This window comes from Equus quagga, chromosome 2 (assembly GCF_021613505.1).
Source record: "Equus quagga isolate Etosha38 chromosome 2, UCLA_HA_Equagga_1.0, whole genome shotgun sequence".
NCBI lineage: Eukaryota > Metazoa > Chordata > Mammalia > Perissodactyla > Equidae > Equus > Equus quagga.
In genome coordinates this window covers 93,622,434-93,643,239 of record NC_060268.1, presented here as the reverse complement: position 1 = coordinate 93,643,239, position 20,806 = coordinate 93,622,434, and the positions used below count along the sequence as shown (strand labels likewise).

Genomic DNA, 20,806 nt, shown 5'->3' with positions numbered 1-20,806 from the left:
ATCCCAGGGCCAGCACAGCGCCTGCATGTGGTAGACAGTCAAGGAGCACTTGGAGCTTCTGTTTACTGAATGGAAAAGGTAGGCCAAGGTCAGACTACAGAAGCCGGGTACCAGGCTAAGGGAGGTGAACTCTATCCTGAGGGAGTGACAGGACCACAATGATGATTTGCTGAGACTAATCACTCACTAGTGTAGGGTGGACTGACTGGAGGTGGAGGGTCATGGGACAGGGAGACCTAACCGGATTCAGCCACCACAATCCCAAGGTGTAGGAAGAAGGCCCTGAACAAGGGTAGGCCCAGGCTGTGGACACTCAAAGGCAGAGGCTTAACAGACATCAAGGCTTGAGGATGGATTTGATAGAGGAGACCACCAAGTAGTGAGGAACCAAAACCATTTCAGGAATTGAAGTCCAGGCAACTGTGAGGATGGGCAATGAGAAGAGGCAGCAAATGGGAGAGAGGTTTTCTGTTAACAGGAGATGAGAGAAAATCCTTGTTAAAAAAGTTGATTTCAAGATGACAGCAGGATGTTGAATCAGACCTCAGAAAGGAGGCTGGGGCTAAAACTGGGGAAATGTGAGACATCAATGCAGAGCAGGAAAGATGGCTCAACCACCAAGGAGCTTTCTGAGGAACACAGAAGGGGACAGAGAGCCCTGGTAAACCTGGGAGAAAAGAGATGGAAGAAGAGGAGAGGCGGTGAGCGGGGAAGCAGAAGGATCACAGCAGCTGAGGAAGGTGAAACTTTGCAAAAGCTAAAGAGCTGTCAGCCGTACGTCACCGTCACAGGCAGGCATCCGGGCCGCCAGCATTCACTCAGAGCCTGCAAAACACAATTTCTAAGGGAAAAAATTCAAAACTTCTAAAAGAAAAGAGGCACTGCAAGGCTCAGGTATCTGAGCAGATGGGAGACTACGGGTTCTAGAGCACTAAGAGAGAAGTCTGGGGGAAGAAGAAAAGCAGGAGAGTCAAGAAGGATATATAGAGAGATGCAAAGAAGCACAAGTGAGAGGGCTGAAAATCAAGGCATCTAATAGGACGAGTTTTAGCCAAAGGAGGAGCCACTGGCTGAAAACAACAGGTAGAGGGGGCTTGTGGAGAGTGGTGTTTGCAATATTCTCTGCTGGAACATCATCAGAATTTCCCCTCTGCCCCCAAGAATATCCTACTGAACAGCACACTTGGAATTGGACACTCCAAAGCCCCTTACCTCTGTCATCTAACCACTTCCTAAGTCTTTATTTGGGTTCCCAGGGCATGTCTGAACTCTCTCCACTGACCACGGTACCACCACTGCCCAGGGCTGACTCCTCAACAAGCCCTTCTTCTCCCTAGGGAGGCTCACTCAGAAAGGCCATATATTCTTTCACCTCAAAAACTGCCCAGCTAAGTGGCCTGTCCTGCGGCAGTGTTGCCAGCAAGCCAGCAGCTTACTGACAAATGACAGATGGCTGCTTTTCCACTCTCCCCAAGAACTCTGAAACATACAAGACAAATAACCAGGTCCTTTTTTGAAATAAAGCAGTATAGAGATTGATAATATGATAACCATTCATATTCTCTGCTCACAATAAATACAGATTTCGGAGAACAGGTCTCACGCTGTTTGAGTTTGAAGCCCTTTGTACCTGGTGTCCAAGAGCATAACTTAGGAGGCGAGAGGCCATTCCCACAGATTTGGTGGATCCCAGGGCCTACAGCTCACCCACTGAGCGCCTCCTGCCCCATCTCCACCTGCTCTCCTTGGTGAGCAGGAGACAGAGCGCCTCAGTGTAGGAGCTGCCAGATCAAGGTGCACGAGGGCCGTCATCTCTGACTCACGTCGAGCTGAAGCTCACCAGAAAACTCCTGGCTGATCCAGTGGCAGCTGGGACCTAAATGCCAGGATTGGGAAGTCCATGGTGAAGCCCCTCAAAGGCTGCTAGGGTCTGGGATGACTGCCGCCCTGCTGCCGCCTTCTGAGGATACCTCTCTCCACCAAGGGAGGGGCACTAGAGCTAACTGATCAGCACACCTGAGCACCCGAGGGCCTCTTCATCCAGCCCAGCCTCTATCTCTCTTCCCAGAGGACCTTCCACTCTCTTCCAGCAAAAAAATCATCATCCTTGACAGAAAAGTTGAAGGCAAAATAGGGTTCAAATAGTGCCCACTTCTGTTATTTTCAATACAGCATCACTGGGACCTCACAGCTGGCCTGTTCTTTCCTCGTTCTCACTGCAAGGCAAGCTTGTGTGCTCACAGCCATGGGAAAGCAAAGGTACACGAGCCTACTCACGGTGCTTCAAGGGGCCCAAGCGCAGTGGGGGCATAAGCTTTGTATGGCCCTTCCGCCCCCCTATGCCAGGCTGCTCTTGTATGCTACAGGACAGGCACTGGCCAAATGCCACAGGGGAGAGGGCAACACTTCCACGGTGGCCTTCACTGAGCGAGCAGGAGAGCAGGTCACCAATTTTCAAACATTTCAAACAATCAGATTAATAGCCCCTACGCAACTTCCAAAAGTTAAAAGAGCCCAACAGCACAGACTGAGCATGACCGTGAAAAGCAGTAGCCTTCTCCCTCTCATCATATTTTAGACACTAACACCAGTGAGGTGCTGTCAGACGCACTGTTCAGAGAGAAACCCCCATTGAGACGGAGCCTACCCTTCTTGTGTCTGGGCTCTCAGCACGGGGCTATGGGCCTTCTCACCTTACTGGCTGATGATGCCTCTTATCTGTCGGGTTTGCACCCTGGAATATGAGTGCTCTGAGGCAGGAAGTTTTGTTTTGCTCTTCTTTCTACACCAGAATCTAGTCAGTGCCCGGGACACTGCAGGCATTCAAAAAATGCTGAATGAGTGGATGAGGCTCAGAAAAATGGTGGGCTCGACTGTGTTCTGAGACTGCGTCACCTCATTGGCAATCCTCTACCCAGAACCATCTGCCAACATCTACCACTTAGAAGATCAACTCACCTATTACAAAGATGAAAATAACAATTTTAAGTGTCTATTAAAATTACTCTGCTTATTGGCTAATCATATTATATACTTTCTTGGCCTCAGTTCCCTCACCTGCAAAATGGTAATAATAGGGATAACACTGCCTACACCTCCCCAGACTTCTGGAAAGAGTAAGACTGAGATTACCCAAATATGGGATGCTCAGTGAATGCTAAGTCTCCTTCCTTCCCTCTTTGTTATGTGAAAGTAAAAAAGGGACTGACCTCTTACTTACCTTGCCTATCCTGATGCATGAATTTATAGTATCGAGCAAATCAGCCTTTTTTTCATTTATAGGCACTTCTGCTAATTCCTTTCCTATTAATTCACCTGACTGATAGCCCATTGTTGTTTCAAATGCAGGATTTGCATACTGGGGGGAGACAAAAGAAAAAACATGAAGTGAATTAAAAGAAATTTTGAAAAGAGGACAATCAAGGGTGTTCAACTGAAGCCATCCTATTTTCCCCCAGAAAGCTCAGGAGCCTGGAGTTCACCAGGGCAGTTCTAAAGCCCCAGAGCACAGTCCCAGAAGAACCCTGGAGTCTGCAGAAGCCTGTGCTCCAGTGACAGCTGGGGCTTTCGGCGGTATCCTCCTGAGGTTCAGGGAGGGCAGCAGACCTGCTTGCAATTAAACACCAGCAGAGGAAAGACAGTGCACGGAGACAGCCTCAGGGCGGTTACAAAAGGGCTGTTTAATAGTGACCCAGTGGAATAAAGCACCAGCCCGGGAGTCTGAAACACCCAAGCTCTACTCCTGCAAGTCACTTACCATCTGTTTAATGGGAATAAAACATCTCTCTTACCTCTCTCATATGATGCAAATAAATAATGTGTTTGGAAAGCAGGCTATGAACTAGAAAGTGTTTACAAATGTAAAACTTTATGGTTACATTTCAGACTATAAGACAATGTATGGGAAAGTTGTGCATGAGCTAATAACAATAATAAATGATGATAAAACAATAATTGACACTGTTTAAGGTCTGTTTTCCTTGCGAGGCACCATAGCAAGCACTTGACACACACGACCTCATTTAGTCCTCAGAACATCCTTACGAAAGGCAGGTTGTTCTCAGTATTAATGGTATTTCCACTTGTACAGATGAGAGAGCAAATTCAGATAGATTAAGTAACTTGCCCAAAGCTGCTCAGCTGGAAAGGGGCCAAGGCTGACTGGAACCCATGCTTGTCTGACACAAGCCTGTGCCCTTAACCACTGGCCCAAAGTCACCTCTCAGGACACCAACTCGTGAACGTCACCATCACCAGCACTTTACCAAGAAAGTTGCAGCCAGATTAAACTGAAGGGCTGGAGTGCTCAGAACTAAAATCAAGGTGGAGCTAATTCTCAGACAAAAGGAACATTTCTCTGGCACAGCTCCCTCTTTTGCTGTTATCTAAAAGTACAAACCATGTTATCTCAAGCCACTTACATAAACCTACTTAGATAAATAGAGGGTAATTTGTTCAGTAAGTTCTAGGTTATTCTTAAAATTATGAGTACTTTCTAGTAAATTCCTACATCAAAAACAGGAAGAAAGGTGAGAGCCTGCCTCCCCTACTCCCACAGTCCCTCCCCCACAACCCTAACCCAGTAACAATTCTTCTGGATAAAAGTCTCTCCTTGCTAAATAAATAAATAAACAAAAAGCGTGAGAATAAATACAAATATGGTATTTCTAAAGAATATTTTCTAGCACCTTAAGTAATTATTAGTATCTTTTCTTACCTATAGGGAACTTATTTTAAATCACATATGTTATAGATTTTGTTCTGATAATCCTCTAAGGGAAAATTGGTCTCCTGAACTTCAAAAAGAAAAAAAATCATATTGGAGGGGTTCAATCCTAAAAACGAGAACAAACAAAACCAGAAATCCAGAAGGACAAACTTTCAAAATAACAAACCTGTATAATGTGGTCTTCACTCGTAATTTCAATTGCTTCTTGACTTTTCTCTAACGCAGTGAATATTGAGTTACAAGCCCTTTATGGGTAGGAAAAAAAGGACTGATTAATGTAAATACTACAAAATCGAATACAATTTTGGGGTGTTACATTAGCTTATTAAAATGTGGTTTTTGTCTGATCATAAAGGTAACAAACGCTAATTCAAGAAAAAGAAAGGGGGAATATTAAAAAGCATAAAGAAGAAATAAATACCTCCTGCTTACTCCACTACTTGGGATAGTGATTCTGCACAATCTGGTGCCTTTTCTTCCAATCTGAGGACCAGTGGACCACGCGTCAGCGTTCAAATCACTGCCTGTCCCCAGCTGTGGGACCCTGGGCACATGACTGAACCTCACGAGCCTCCCTTCTCACCCTCCCAAGAGTCCTCGGGAGGACCAAGTGAGAGGACAGAGGCAAGAACCCGGCAAAGGGCCTGGTAGAAAGGAGGCAGTCAATTATTTGTAGCCATTATTTTAAACAAATTCTTTTCACAAAATTGGGATCAATGGGATGTCTTGCACCTCTCCCTGCTTTCTTCACTTAGCCATATATCGTGAGCATTCTCCCAGGTCCTTAGTGTCTGAAAACACTTTTTAATTGTACAAGTAACACAAGTTTATTGAAAATAATGAGAAAATACAGATAAAAATAAATGAGATACCATGTCATACCCACCAGGATAGCTATGATCAAAAAGACAGAGAACAAGTGGGGTGAGGAAGCCTCATCCACTGCTGGTGGGAACGTAAAAGGGCACAGCCTCTTTGGAGAACAGTCGGGCAGGTCCTCAAACCATTAAACAAGTTACCATGTGACCCAGCAATTTTAGTCCTAGGTATATACCCAACAGAAATGGAAGATATATGTCCACACAAAAACTTATAGCCAAACAGTGGAAACAACTCAAATGTCCATCAACTGATGAATGGATGAATAAAACATGGTACATTCATACAACAGAATATTATGCAGACATAAAAAGAAATTAGGTCCTGATACATGTCACAATATGGATGAAGCTTGAAGACATTATGCTAAGTGAAAGAAGACAGTCACAAAGGACCACATATTGTATGATTCTATTTATACGAAATGTCCAGAACAGGCAAATCTATATATAGAGAAATTAGTTTAGTGCTTATCTGGGGCTGGGGGTAATAAAAAGGTTTTAAAATTGTGGTATGGTTGCACAACTCTGTGAATATACTAAAAGCCACCGACCTGTGCACTTCAAATAGATGAATTGTTCAGTATGTGAATTACAGCTCAATAAAGTTGTTTAAAAATAAATGAGATCAGGGCCAGCCCTGTGGCCAAGTGGTTGAGTTCACGCACTCCGCTTTGGCCGCCCAGGGTTTCGCTGGTTTGGATCCTGGGCGCAGACATGATGCGGCTTGTTGGGCCACACTTGGGTGGCATCCCACATGCCACAACTGGAAGGACCCACAACTAGAAAATATACAGCTATGTACCGGGGGGGGTTTGGGGAGAAAAAGCAGAAAAAAAAAGGCCCCTCAAAAATAAATAAATAAATACATGAGATCAAATCATCTGAAATCCCAATACCTAGACATATCAATTGGTGCTGTGGGCAATTGCTTGTATAAACATATATGTAATACATATATTTATAAAAATAAGATCATACTTTACAATTTTATAATCTGCTTGTCTCATTGAACAATATACATTAACCTTTCTGTATCAATAATTACAGTTCTTTACTATCACTTTTAATAAATATATAATAGTCTACTATAAAGTTACACCATAATTTATTCAATGAATCCCCAATGACTGGACATTTAGGTTGCTTCCAGTGTTTTCCTTGTATATGCCTCAGAAGATGAAAAAAAGAAAAAAACTGCCTATTTGTTCATAAAGTATAGAGATAATATTAAGAAAACTAACAATAACAATGCTTTTACATTATTCCTGGCATTACTAAACTGTCTCGCTAAACAAGACAAAGCAGCTTACAATAAAAATTAGCTCTTATTTCTTGGCATACAAAAAAAAGCAAGAGATGGTATGTGAATTACACTTCAATAAAGATGTTATTTAAAAAAACCCACAAATCAATAAACAGTAAGTTTCCACCTCTGACATAACAAGCTTGGAGGAGATGGATCTGAGACGCCCTACTGTGTTTTATCATTCTTTTTTAATTTTTGCAGATCTAGTAAATAAAAAATGGTGCATCATCTGCATTTGCATTTCTTTGATTACTAGTGAAGCTGAACATCTTTTCATGTTTACTGGCCATTAATACCTCCTGTGAACTGCTTGATCCATGTCCTTCTATTTCTTCTACTGGATGTTTTCATTTTTTTAACTGATTCATCAAATCTCTTTATGTATTTAGGGTATTAACTTGTCTATCCTATTTGTTACAAACATATTTTTCCCAGTTTGTTATTTGTCTAAATTTTTAACAGTAGTTAAGGTTTTTTTCCAACTGTAGACAAGCTTAACATTTTTATGTTGTCTAATCTGATTCTCTTCTTTAATGGAATCTGGCTTTTATGCCAGACTGAGTTTAAAAAGACTTCATCATCCAATTACATATGTTTCCCTATATTTTTAGTACTTCTGTGGCTCCACTTTTATTTATTTTTTTTTTTTGAGGAAGATTAGCCCTGAGCTAACTGCTGCCAATCCTCTTTTTTGTTGAGGAAGCCTGGCCCTAAGCTAACATTCGTGCCCATCTTCCTCTACTTTATATGTGGCACGCCTACCACAGCATGGCGTGCCAAGCAGTGCCATGTCCGCACCCGGGATCTGAACCGGCGAAACCCGGGCCGTAGAGAAGTGGAACATGTGAACTTAAGTGCTGCACCACCGGGCCGGCCCCTCCACCTCTTTACTTTTTTTTTTTTTTTGAGGAAGATTAGCCCTCAGCTAACTACTGCCAGTCCTCCTCTTTTTGCTAAGGAAGCCTGGCTCTGAGCTAACATCTGTGCCCATCTTCCTCTAGTCTATACGCGGGATGCCTACCACAGCATGGCTGCCAAGCAGTGCCATGTCCGCACCCGGGATCCGAACCAGCGAACCCCGGGCCGCCGAGAAGCGGAACGTGCGAACTTAACTGCCGTGCCACCGGGCCGGCCCCTCCACTTTTTAACATTAAGTCTTTGATTCTCTGGAGTGTGTTTTGGAGTCGGGTGTGAGATTGGGATATAACTTTTCTTTCCAAACGGTTAGTCAGTTGTCACAATTCTACTCACTGAAAAGTCCGCTCTCTTCTGTGTTGATTTAAACTGCCACGTGAATCATATACAAAATTCTTAAATATACTCGTCTATTTCTAGACTTTACATTCTAGTTTACTGATCTAGCAGTAACACACAGTTGCTTGTCAGAGCTTTCTAGTGCATTTTAGTATCTGCAGAACAAGTCTATTTCTCCAGTTCTCCAGCCCTACATCTCCAGCCTCCCTTCATATTGCCATGTCTCCCTTTACGATGGCTCCCTTTGGCTGTCAGCTGGTGCACAGAGAACAAAGCAGGACATAAGGACAGACGGGGAAGACAGAGGACAAAGAGGGGAGCAGTGGATGCACCAGGGAGAGCCATGTAGGCCACATTTTACAGTTTGGATTTTCTCTTGAAGGCAGTGGGGAGCTGAAGAACAGAAACACAGATGGAGTTAAGTGTGAAGGCAAGTGTGGAGAATGGACAAGGAGGAGCCAGGACTAAATGTAGGGAGACTGACTGATGGTTTCAATAATGCAGGTAAGAAAAGATAGTGGCCTAAAGAGGAAGATGAGTGGGCATATTCCACAGATACTTAGGAAGTAAAATCAATAAGACTTGGTGAGTGACCAGAGTTAGGGAGGTGTGAAGGGGACACAGGTGTTTCAGTCCAGGACCACAGGGTAGATGATGCTAAATTCACTAAGCTAAGTTATTCAGGAAGGTCAGAGGTCACAGTTAGCTTTAGGGATGAAAGAGAGACAATGATTTCAGTTTTAAAAACATGGGTTACAACCTAAAGGACTACCACTGCCATTCGCTGCTTGTGAGATCTTGGATGTAAGTCAGTTACTCTCCCTGGCTCTCAGTTTCTCCATCTTGAATGGACCAAAAAAGCTCTAACATCACCTCCTGCTCCAAAATTCTCCTCTCCTCTGAGAGGGTGGTGGTCTGACTCACTGTGGGAGTGCTGCAGCCAGGCTGCGGAAGACCCAGGAGCGAGGGGTGAAGCGGGCCCCAGGGCAACCACCCACCTCAAGGTGCCCTGCAAAATCTGGCAACAAAAAGGAGCTCTTCCGCTCCCTTGAGAGCCTGGAAACACTGCTGCTCGGCAGCACTTCCGTGCCACTGCACGCTTCATTTCACTTCGTCTAGGAAGCATTTTTCTTCCCTGCTTGTGGAACTCTGTGCTGGTCCCCAACTAATCTTAACACTCCAAATTCTGATCCCCTTATCTCTGCTTAGGGCATACACAAACAGAACTTCATTCTCTCTTTGATTCCAGGTAAAGAAAATGTTAAAAAATAGTGGACCACCCAAGCAAGAAAACTAGGATGGCAGAGAGCTGCTGACTTTCTTTCTTCTGTCAACCTCATATAATTTTACTAATTTGCTGCTTTTCTTGCTCTACAGGGAACTAGGTTTCTACTCATTTCACCTAAAAAAAAAACCAAAAGGGGCTGGCCCCGTGTTTCATTGGTTCGAATCCTGGGCGCAGACATGGCATTGCTCATCAGACCACGCTGAGGCAGCGTCCCACATGCCACAACTAGGAGGACCCACAACGAAGAATATACAACTATGTACTGGGGGGCTTTGGGGAGAAAAAGGAAAAAAATAAAATCTTTAAAAAAAAAAAACCTGTTTATAAAGAACAAATTAAAAAATGTTTATTGTAGAGAAGAAAACATGTCACCTGCCAGAGATAACCAACATTAATAGGTTGGGTATGTATATATATTAAAAGCATCTTTTTCTCTTATAAAATAAAACAGATAATTCTGTATATATACTTTTGTACCCTCTTTTTCATTTACTAGCATTTTGGAGCCCCATCTTTGAATGTTGAGTTTCCAATTACTAACCTGACCCCCTGTTCGACATCCAGGCAGACCTTGGAAGTCTGTATGAAGAGAGGTACCACGCCACCACCCCATCCCATTTTAGCAGGTCAGTTACAGCCAAAAGGTAGCCGCCCACAACCAAAGTCCTCACTTGCCCACCAGCCCTGTGTGATGTGGTGGGCTTTCCAGAAGCAGCAGACTTACCTGAGTTTCAGCTGTGATCGCACCTCTCCAAACTCCAGCTGGAGCAGTTCGTTGTAACAGGCCATGAGGCTGGGGTTTTCCACATACCTCTACAAACAGAAAGGGGATTTTGTGGATAATCAAGCGCACACCTTTAAATTATTCTGTATATCAATAAAAAGACTTTTTTTCAACAGACTTTTCAATTTGGTAACTGAAATCTAAAAAAATAATTTCTCTTTAATGACGAACACGAAATGAGACATGAAAATTTATTAGTACCGAATTAGCTGTTAAAAAAAAAGGGCTTAAGAACGCTTTTCTTTCAGTGCCTTGAGGTAAGAGGACTTTGGTTGTTTGCATGTCACCAGCAGAGGCTAGAATATGGAGAAGGAAGAAATTTACTAACTAAAGTCCTATTTATATTAACTTTCAGGGTATGTTCACTTTTTCAAGAGAAGTATTAAAGCTGTACAGCTCATGGTAAGCAAAAATATGCTTGCATTTCTCTTTGCCCCTGTATTTCACAGAGGTAACTGCCACCCAAGCAACGTTTTCCTACACTGACCTCTAACCATGGCTCAACGAAGGTGACAAAGGATGACTGTCCATAAGCAGAGGTACCAGCAAAGCCATGGCTTTGCCCACGCTCTCTCACTGCTATAGACAGTAACTGTTTTATATAATAATCTTTACATAAAGGAAACATCTCACAACAAAGCAAATTACATAGTTCTGAGAAGCACGGACCCATTCCACCACTAAATTATGTATTTCATGAAGAAATCTTAATAGTTACTATGTTCTGACACGTAGTTAAATTCAGATGCAAAAAATATCCGTGAACATTTACTCACTCACCCCTATTTCTGTGAACAGCTCTCGCTTTCACCAGCTCAATACATGGGTAACACTCCATCTGACCAAGGAGGAAGCTGAGGCCTAAGAGGTTAAGGCCTCTGCAGGCCACTATCTACAAGCCAAAGGCAGACTGACGTGGGGCATGGGGCCCCTCGTGGAGCTCCTTCTATTGCCACGGTGAAGGCAGGTATCCTCCTATTTGAACAGGGATCAGGGTCTTGCCTGGGTGTCAAGCCAGCTAAAAATCCAGCCCCAGGTTCATGCCTTAAAAGCTGTAAGACCCTAAATGAGGCACTTAACCTTTCTGAGGCTGCTTCCTCACCTGCAAACAGGACAATACTGCTCCTACCCTCTGCAGATGTCTGTGAGGACCAAGCACGAGACGGGAGAAGGCAGGCTAACTGCAAACTGCTGCACCCACAGAAAGCTCAGTGAGTGCCGGCCCCTGGGAGGGAAGGCAAGGACTACCGGCCATGGGCATGATGGTCCCCACATCTGCAGGCCAAAACACAGCCCCTCACAAACAAGTCTGAGAGAGGTGACATGCCTACCCGCTCCCACCTACTGTGAAGGCAGTAGAGTGCTGGCTCTGCTGTTCACTCCTCTGTCAGCCATGACACCACAGGAATACCCCAGCATGCCGCCCATCTCTTGACCAGGAGGAAACAGGGAGGAGAGACTGCTGGGCACAGTGCTGTGCTACTGCCAGCAGACAAGGGGTCAGGGACTTGACAGGGACATGGGTCCTCAGCTGTCCAAGGGCTTGGCTGGCCTCACCTGCTTTGCAGGCAAGATCTTAGAACATGGAGACATGAGTATTTATACAATTCCACCAGTGGCCTCACATGCATGTGACCAGATTTTTCACTGGGTATGAATGTATGTATCCAAATTTCTGTATCCCAAAGGTAGACATCACCTTGCTCCCACTGTCTGCCCCTCCCCCTCACTACCTCTGCTTTGCTGTGTGTGTCTAAACATGCCATCTTCCTCGCCCTTCTCCAACTTTAAACATGTCCCAAGGATTCTACTGGGCATGGAGGCTGGAGATGGGCATGAGGTCCAGGGGTCCTCAGGAAACAGGCTGCTACTCCTTCTGCTTAAAGAGCAGCTAGTCTTCTCACCCTAAATCATCCCACAAGAGGGGCTGGCGCCACAAATCCTGCAGACTCCGGAGCTGACTCAACCTCACTCTCTTCAGAGAATGTCATGCCCAACTTGCTGGGCCCCACCCAGTGGTTCTCAACCCTTGGCAGCATATTACAAGCATCTTAAAAAGGACAATCTTAACAAGTAACACCAACGTGCCGGCCCCTCCCGACACCAACTGACAACAGACTCTCCAGGGAAGCTTTTCAAGGGGACTCTCATGCACACTGGCGTTGAGAGATACCAAATCCTAACCTTTGAGACTTTAATCAGCAAATGCTCAACCACTAGGTACAACTCAGGAGGCAAGCAGGTCTCCATCCACCCTGAAACCCTGAACTATGGCTAATTCACCAAATAGCTGGCTACCCCTGAATACCAGAGATCTCACTGTAGAGTAGGCTTCCAGGTTAGGGCTGGGCTCAAGCCTTGGCACTACTGTTTCCCAGCCACGAAATTTGGGAGAATCACCTTCCCACTAGGTCTAGATGCTCTGCTCTGTCACTGTGTCCTCTGTCACTTTAGTATCCATCTGTTACATGCAGATACAGGACTCTGCGTGAAAAAATTAGTTAGCACTTGCGGTCTCTGAGGACTGGTCACCCACTTGGATTTGTCACCTACAAAATGCTGAGCCTGCTATGTCTGTATTTCCTAAGTCAGGTATTTCTAAAATGACTGTTCCAAAGCTCTTGTGCTTTTTGCATGGAAGTGTTCTCACAGGGACAGGCAGCTAAAGTGGCGTCAGCACAGGCTTCAGGGTATACCTGGACTGAGTGGTCTGAGTGACAGGGCAGGGAGAGTGCGTGTCAGTTACTTTCAAATTTTCAAGTTAGCTTCACGATAACTCAATTATACTAAGAGAATATAAGGGCTGTGGTTTACTAGACCTTCCACCAGGACCCTCTTTCTAGTCCACGCAGCTGTGCTGATGGATCTCCTTGTGCAGAATCTCAAACAGCACTTACCAAACACACAAATTTCCACCACTGCTTCTATGCCCTTTCAAAGACACCTCACACAAAGCTTAATGACTTCTGGGGGCTGTAGGTAAGCAAATGACCCAAGACAGGGCGAATAACCCACCCCTCAAATTTCACTAGATTCACTAGAAAGTGGAAGCCTCTAAGGTCTTTGTAAAAAGAATAGCCAGCTTTGTAGTCCAAGAATAATAATACAAAGAGCTTCCAAGCTATGTGGGAAAGATTTTTCCCTGTGTGACTACTTTCCTGAGCCGCTTAAAGAGGGACGACCTAAAGATCCACTGGGAAAAGGTGATCTACAACTTCCAACCTGGGATTCTGTCCTTAAAGGAATGCTTCTTTCGCACAGGCCGCCTTGGTTGTTCTTACACGATTTAGCATGGATTACTGGAGGTCAGGGCATGGGGGTATGTGCTGATGTGTGCGTGTTGTGGGGGTTGTCAAAAAAGGGGAGAGAACCACAAAACTACATAATAGTAATAGTCTAATGTGTGCTTTTTATATAAAACTGTGTATACATAAGGTAAAATCTAAAGTTCCACCTTATTTGATATTAATATTAGAATTCCTGTGTTCTTTTTGCCTGCATTTACTTGCTACCTCTTTGTTCCTTTACTATTAAGCTCTTTGTCTTGTAAACATCATAAGTGTACTTTTGTAACCCAATCTAACAGCTTATCTTTAAATGGAGAATTCAGCCCATTCACAGGCACTTGACTTTACTCCTTCCATCTTATTCTGTGTTTATGACTGACTTCACACTATTGTTTCCTCTTCCTTGTGTCTGCCAATTTGATCCAGTTGCTGTAAATTCCCTATTTCCTCTCGTTAATTTGAAATTTTCAAGTTCTATTAACAGTTACCTTCCTTTTCACTGATCTCAAAAGCAGACATAGATTTCTTTACTATTATTTGAAAACAATTACCCCCAGAACAAAGTATCTCCCAGAGAGCGATGCTCTAGCCTGCACATTTCCCACAAAGATGATAACTTTGAATACCTTCACTGCCACCCCTATTCCGTGCCTGCCAGGTAAGGCCATGAGAACACTACCACCTCCGCCTCCTCCTCACAAACCTTGAAGACACCTAGGGTTTCCTAAGATTGTCTAGAATTCAAATACTGAGCTATCATAAAATTTCTCTTTTGGTACATCCCTTCTGCTTGAAGAGTATTAGATACTCCAGTCTATATTTTTCCATTTGGGTCTAATTTTATACATAGATAAATATATATTATACATTATTTAACAATGTTACATAATTATGTATAAAGCCACATATTATACATTATACACACATATGCAGACCTGTGTATGTACAAACATAGAGACAAAAAGGAGAGCCATAGAAAGAGGGAGGCAGTGGGAGAGCATGTGCACCCAGGTCTCGCTGCTCGCCACTGTTCCTCTCCACACCATCCTCCTTCATCTTAGTTTCTGTTCTAGTTCATTTGATGTATGGTTGGGGTCCTTTCTCAATCATTTTCCTCAGACAGGGCTCTTGGGGGAATATCTTTGAATTTTATGTACATCCCCAAAAGGAGTATCTCTTTTGCCCTGAAAGGTGAACAGTTACTCGGCCAGGTATGTGATCCTCGGGTCATCGTCCTTCCCTGGCTATCATCTATAATTGGACTGGACATTGTTATTATCGTTTTATATAGTAAATATGTGTTTATATTTACCCCATATCCACCATTTTCTTGCTCTTCATCCTTCTTGCATTTCAGGCCTTCCACTTGGGATTCACCTTCCTTCTGCTTGCAGTACATCCTCTAGAATCTCCCTGTGGGGATCTGCTAGTTACAAACTCTCTCAGTTTTCATATTTCTGAAAGTCTTTATTTCACCCTCATTTTCGAAAGATATTTATGAAGGTATAACGTTCTGGTTGGCAGTTATTCTCTCTTATCACACTTAAAATAGTATTCCAGTTTCCTATTTCCCACTTCTGCTGCTGAGGGGCTAGCTGTTAGTGTGTCATTCTTTTGAACGTAACCTTTTTTTTAGCTGATTTTAAGATTTCTCTCTCCCTGTTTTGTTTGTTTTTTCACTATGATGCATCCTCTTTTTATTGACTCTATTTTGGATTTATAGGAATTTTTCAATCTGTGGACTACAGTCTTTCATCAGTTCTGGAAAATTCTCTTTAAATATTACCTCTGCCCCATTCTCTCTCCTGTCCTCTGGAACTCCAGTTATGTATGCTAAACCTATACACTCTATCCTCCACATTTCTTAAGCTCTCTTATTTTATTATATCTCTGTGCTACATGCTGAATTTCTTCTGACCTACTAAGATTTAAAGTTTTCAGTTATTATGTGCATTTCTCAAAATTCAATTATGTTCTGCTTAAAATTTGCTATGTCACTTTTATAGTTTCCTATTTCTTGCCAGTATTTCCAAGCTTTTCTTTTATTTCTTTACATATAATAAGCATAACTGCTTTATATTTCATGTCTGATCATTCTAATATCTGAGGAGTGTGAGGGTCTGTCTCTGCTATCTTTTTCCCTCTACTACTTCTCACTTCCAATGCCTTGTCTCCTTACAGATTGGTCAGCTTTGACTGAGTACTGCCTGCTGCCCTTGAACAGTTATTTACAGAGATTCTCCGAGGCCAAAGATGAAGGTGTCTTCCTCCGGAGAGAATTTGTATTTGCTTCTGCCAGGTACCTAGGCGTACCACCATCTAGATCCACTTTAAACTAAATTCATGGCTGAGGTTTCTTGACTACCTCATTGATATAAATTTGGGTACAAATCTGCCCAAGGGTCAGCCTTATATAACTTCTCTCCAGCATGATTCCCAAGGCTCACTGGCAACCAGCTGACTGAAGCCTTAAGAGAAGCCTTTTGGCTTAGGAGAATCCAATAGGTTAGAGCTGGGGGTGGAGAGAAAGGGAGCCCTGTCTGAGCTGCTTGATTTCCAGAATCCTCAAACTGGCTTAAAGCCACATGCATATATGTTAACATTATAATAACATATCCTATGGTATAAATTTTAATAAGTATGCCATTAAACAAGATTTTATTACGTTTAGATGACTAGCAGGCATAGTTTTGAGAGACTAAGCAAGTGAAGTGTTGTAGATTATTAGATTACCAGGTTATAAAGTTAAACCAAACTGTAACACAGCACAAAGGACAACAATTTTTTTTCTTCAAATTAATTCGAAACTTTTGCTGGCTCTGAACTGAGGTAAAATAATTGCTCATGCTGAATTACACTTGCATAACAAAGAAGTGGGTACATACTCTTGTAAAGCCAGCAGCAATGAGGGGCATTACAGATGATTCTTCTCTATCCACCCTTCAAAAGAACACAGTAAATGGTTAGAGACAATTTTTATCAATAACATCTCATCCCCTTAACTTTTCACTAATTTACCTAATACTACGACTGTCATATAATGAGTACTTTTGGATGAATTAGATTAACATACAAACCAAAAGTATAAAGTTGAAAATAGTTTTCTGTTTTAGTTTCATATTTAGCTTTTTGGAAGTATATATTAGTACCTGAAATATGGAGATTACACTAAAAGTAGAATACAGGAGTAACCACATATCTACTTGATAAACTAAATTCTTTCCTATTTTCTTCTACTTCCAGTTTATTAAAACAAACAAACAAACAAAAAACCCTTCTCCACCCAAAGCTCAGGAAAAAGTTTAAAGAACAAGAAACATTTCTTCTATCTATATAAATATATAAGCTAAATAACAATTATGTGAATACTGCCCTTCTCCTCACATATTTCTATTCTTTCCTTACCTCCAATTTAAGGATGAAATATAAGATTTCCCCCATTTATGTACAATTCAAATCTTCATAGATATTTAGTGTTACAAGGCCCTAGGAAGATACTTCTGGAAAACAGTCATACTCTTAGGAATGGAATTCTCTGGAGGTTTGCCTATTTCTAAAGTTAAAGGCAATCCAAAATCACAAAACCTCGCATGAGAGCTGAAACTCCTGCCATGAAGTCAACTGGCAAAGTGAAAGAAAATAAGAAAGAATAAAGGAGAAAAGGCCAAACTAAAAAAGGTCACAGCCTGCAAGCTGTTATTTGGGCCTCTGTTAAGAGCAAGCATTACAATGATATCTAAATTTCAATATCGAAAAAAATTGAAAGCTCACCTGCGTACTACACCAATGATAACCGTGTTTTCTGAGAGTTCAGATGATCTGATAGACCTTTAAGAAAAAAAATCCAAATTTTAAAATAAATTTAAAGCAATTCTTAAAAAAATAAATACACTTAAACAATCCTGGTAGAACAATTAGAGTTGAGGGAGAGGTAGAAGGGAGAGCAAAAGATCCCTTCACGTTCTGGACTCACCTTCTTGACTCACCTTCTTGGCTACTTGATCTTCCTCTCTTTGGGGGACAAGCTTCTAATCAGTGGACTGTGGTAACCTAACAATTACAGGGTGCGAATCTAACAGCCAACTGAAACGTGCTTTCCACTTGTTCTGGTCTTTGTTAACTTAAACTGTTTCAGGTGGAGAATTTCCCCGCCTTGGGCTTACATGAGGGGTTATCCATCTTTTCCTACCAAAGGGAAATGGAGTTTATGTAATTACCACAGGCTGTGGCTACCGTTACAGCAGGGATGAAGAAGCCAAGGGTCAGCTCTCCACTCCATTCTCAGCAGTACAAAGAAGAGTTCCAGGCAGAACGCAGGCAAAACAATAACAATGCACAACCAGGAAACGCAAGATACGCTTATCAGTCAGCAAGAAGAGAATCAACGCCTGGTAGAAAAGGTTAAGAATGGAGGACTGGTCTAGAAAAGTAGTAGGCACTGCTTCACTGAAGTTATTCAAGGAGTATGAGACTTCCCAGAGTGAGTTCAACCCTTCTGGAGAAGCAGCTTCCCAGGAATGCAAATCCAGCCAAGAGGATCAGAGAGGGCAGAGATAAATGTGACATGGGGAGTAAGAGAAGGAAAAGAAACTGCTCCACTGGTGATATGTGACAGCTGTGAACTCCTCCTACACAGGGGAAGAAAGCATGACTCTCTGAAGAAGAAGAACCAGATAACAGGAAGAGGGAACAACTCAGCCCCCAGACTGAAAGGAAGACAATCACATTAGAGGGTAACTTCAGAAGGAGGGGAATGGAGACGACGATAGCCGGGACTGCCCCAGCCAAGTCGGTCGTGTGCTGGCCTCCTGGAGAATGTGTCCAGGATGAGAAAGAGACCAGCCGAGACTTACTGCATTACCTCAGTTCTGTTAGTTCAAGAAACAGAATGACCTCTGAATCACAGAGCAGAGAAAATGATTTGAGTGACTATTTCTCATTTATCCTAAGGATGGTACATAACATAACACCATTCCAGATGCACAAGAGAGAAGCTAATTCACCATAGAAAACAGATGCCTCAGTTTTGGCAAACTTTTTCTGTAAAGGGCCAGGTAGTAAATATTTTAGGCTTTGAGGGCCATACAGACTCTGTCACAACGATTCAATTCTGCCATTGTGGCATGAAAGCAGCCACAGACAATGCATAAATGAATGGGCATGACTGTGTTCCCCTTTGCCCACCCCTGCCTTAGAGCACTGGGGCTTAATTTTCTCATGGAACTCAGGCTGAGAAAGGCTTAGAGTCTAAGGATAGATGCAGACTAGATCTGGGATAGGGAAATTGCTCAGGGAGAGAAAAACAGCTCCAGAGACCAGCCAGTCTCTCTCATGGGCCACCTGGCTCACACCTTTCTCTCTCTCAACATTTCTGCTCTTCCCAGCATCCACCCTACTCCTCCAGTATCCATCTGCCTATCCTCTCCAGAAGGAGCTAAAAGGCACTGCACGGCTCTACTGGAAGAGCCTTCTGACCAGGTGCCAATCCCCTGTCCAACCCTGGCCTTCCCGCCTGTAGAATGGCCCAGCTCACGTTCCTGGAGAAGGATCGTAGGAAAGGCTGTTCAAGCTTGGAAGGGTGACTGGTAGGGCAGACTCACACAGACAAGGCCAGTGCACTTTGCAAACCTGTTGGCTAATACGCACCCTAGCGCTAATCTTAAACAGGGAGTGAGAGACGTGGACTCACAAACAGTATTTCCACAACTTCTTAGGATATTGAACTTGTTCTTCTGTTTATATTTCTATCGTATCATGAAGATTTAGAGGGAGAAAAGGCAAATTTAAGCATGCAGCCAGCCATCTCAAACCAGCTCTCCTCTTTTTAGAAGGAAAACAGAGATGTGAGTGGTGTAATAGCAAGTGGGCAACCACGCAGATGAACTCAGTAAGTAGTTTTGGATGAGCTACTTGGGATACAAGAATGAGGGCCCTTGGGCTAAGAACAAAGCGGAAGGAAAGACCATGTTTACCTGGAGATAAGCTGATCCCTGCAAAGGAGGTCTAATACTGTATAAAAAGGCAGAGGTGTATTCTTGACTTTTTCTGGTCTGTAAGAAGGAAGAACTGGGTAGGAAATAGAAATGTCAGGAAACTGGGTTGAAAAAATAACACTGTTTACTTTAGAATTCATGAAAACTAAGAAAGAAATGACTTGGCATCATCAAAGTGTACACCCAGACATTAGGAAGACAGATTTCAAGAAGTGAGAGAAAAGACGGGGGATGAGTCTGCAGCACGAGATTCTGAAATGCTGCGCAAACATACTGGGAGGCTCTCAAAACCACAGGACCTGGAGTATGGTTAGGATTTGATCTGGTTATGCATAAGAAAACTCCAAATAGGGGCTTACACAAGATTTGTCTCCCACATAAAAGATGTGTAGAGGTAGGCAGTCCCAGGCTGCAATGGACTCTGCAGCATCAGGAACCTGGCTCCCTCCACCTTACGTTTCTCTATTATCGTCTGTACATGGTTTCTTCCTCATGGTCCAAGATAGACGTTGAGCTCTAGCCATAAAATGCACATTCCAGAGAGCAGGAAGAAGGGCATGCTCTCTCCCTTCACGGTTACTTTCCAGAAGATGCACAAGACATTTCCATTGGCCAGCTGCAAAAAAAAACTAGGGAAAGCAACTTATTTTCTAGGTGGCCATATGCCCAGGTAAACACTAGAAATTCCATTATTAGGAAATGAGTACTGGGGACAACTACCAGTCTTAGGACATACTAGGCAACTACAAATAATTCTGATGATAGTCTTGACACAAAACTGGAAAAAAAGCCACATGATGGAAGCTTACTATAAGAATAACATAACAAAGCCCTTCAAAGAGTTAAATTTTACAAAAGCACAACTCCATTACTTATACTTTGCCACTTTTCCTTCTGCCATATGGAATGAGTTTCAGATTTAAAGAATGGAATTTACAGCGGTAAAAAGGATCTGCAGACCAAGGTGAATCCAGAGACTGTATGAAAGCATCGACACTCTGAGTTCAATCTTGCTTCTGCATTCAACACAGATTTAAATTCTGTTAATGCATTTTGGGTTTCCACACAGAGCTTTATTTCCTCCATCTCCCTTTATCAAATCTTCCCTTTCATTACAGAGCCCTGCTCCTGTTACACAAAGGAATATTTCTTCTGAGTACACTAAGCATATGTCTCTTAAAAGGTTCTTCAGTTTCTTGTAGAAAATAATTCTCTTAGTCTTTAAGGCTACTCTTTCCCCTTCCATATCTGGCAGCTTTTTACAGGCCACCTTCTTTATCCTGT

At 42.9% G+C, this 20,806-nt stretch overlaps 1 protein-coding gene across 3 annotated transcripts in view; it reads right to left on the bottom strand.

Moving 5' to 3' along the window:
- The window catches only part of PDE8A (phosphodiesterase 8A), a 136,414-nt gene that overhangs the window by 38,599 nt on the left and 77,009 nt on the right, over positions 1 to 20,806 (bottom strand). For 2 of the 3 annotated variants that reach the window (XM_046652794.1, XM_046652793.1), the window contains exons 4-8: positions 17,301 to 17,357; positions 16,415 to 16,469; positions 10,183 to 10,271; positions 4,896 to 4,974; positions 3,221 to 3,358 (exon numbers count right to left, since the gene is read on the bottom strand). In XM_046652794.1, the coding sequence (XP_046508750.1) occupies positions 3,221 to 3,358; positions 4,896 to 4,974; positions 10,183 to 10,271; positions 16,415 to 16,469; positions 17,301 to 17,357 (418 nt within the window). Of the gene's footprint in view, positions 1 to 3,220; positions 3,359 to 4,895; positions 4,975 to 10,182; positions 10,272 to 14,841; positions 14,943 to 16,414; positions 16,470 to 17,300; positions 17,358 to 20,806 lie in introns of those variants that run through there. The other variant, XM_046652795.1, reaches the window with a different exon arrangement.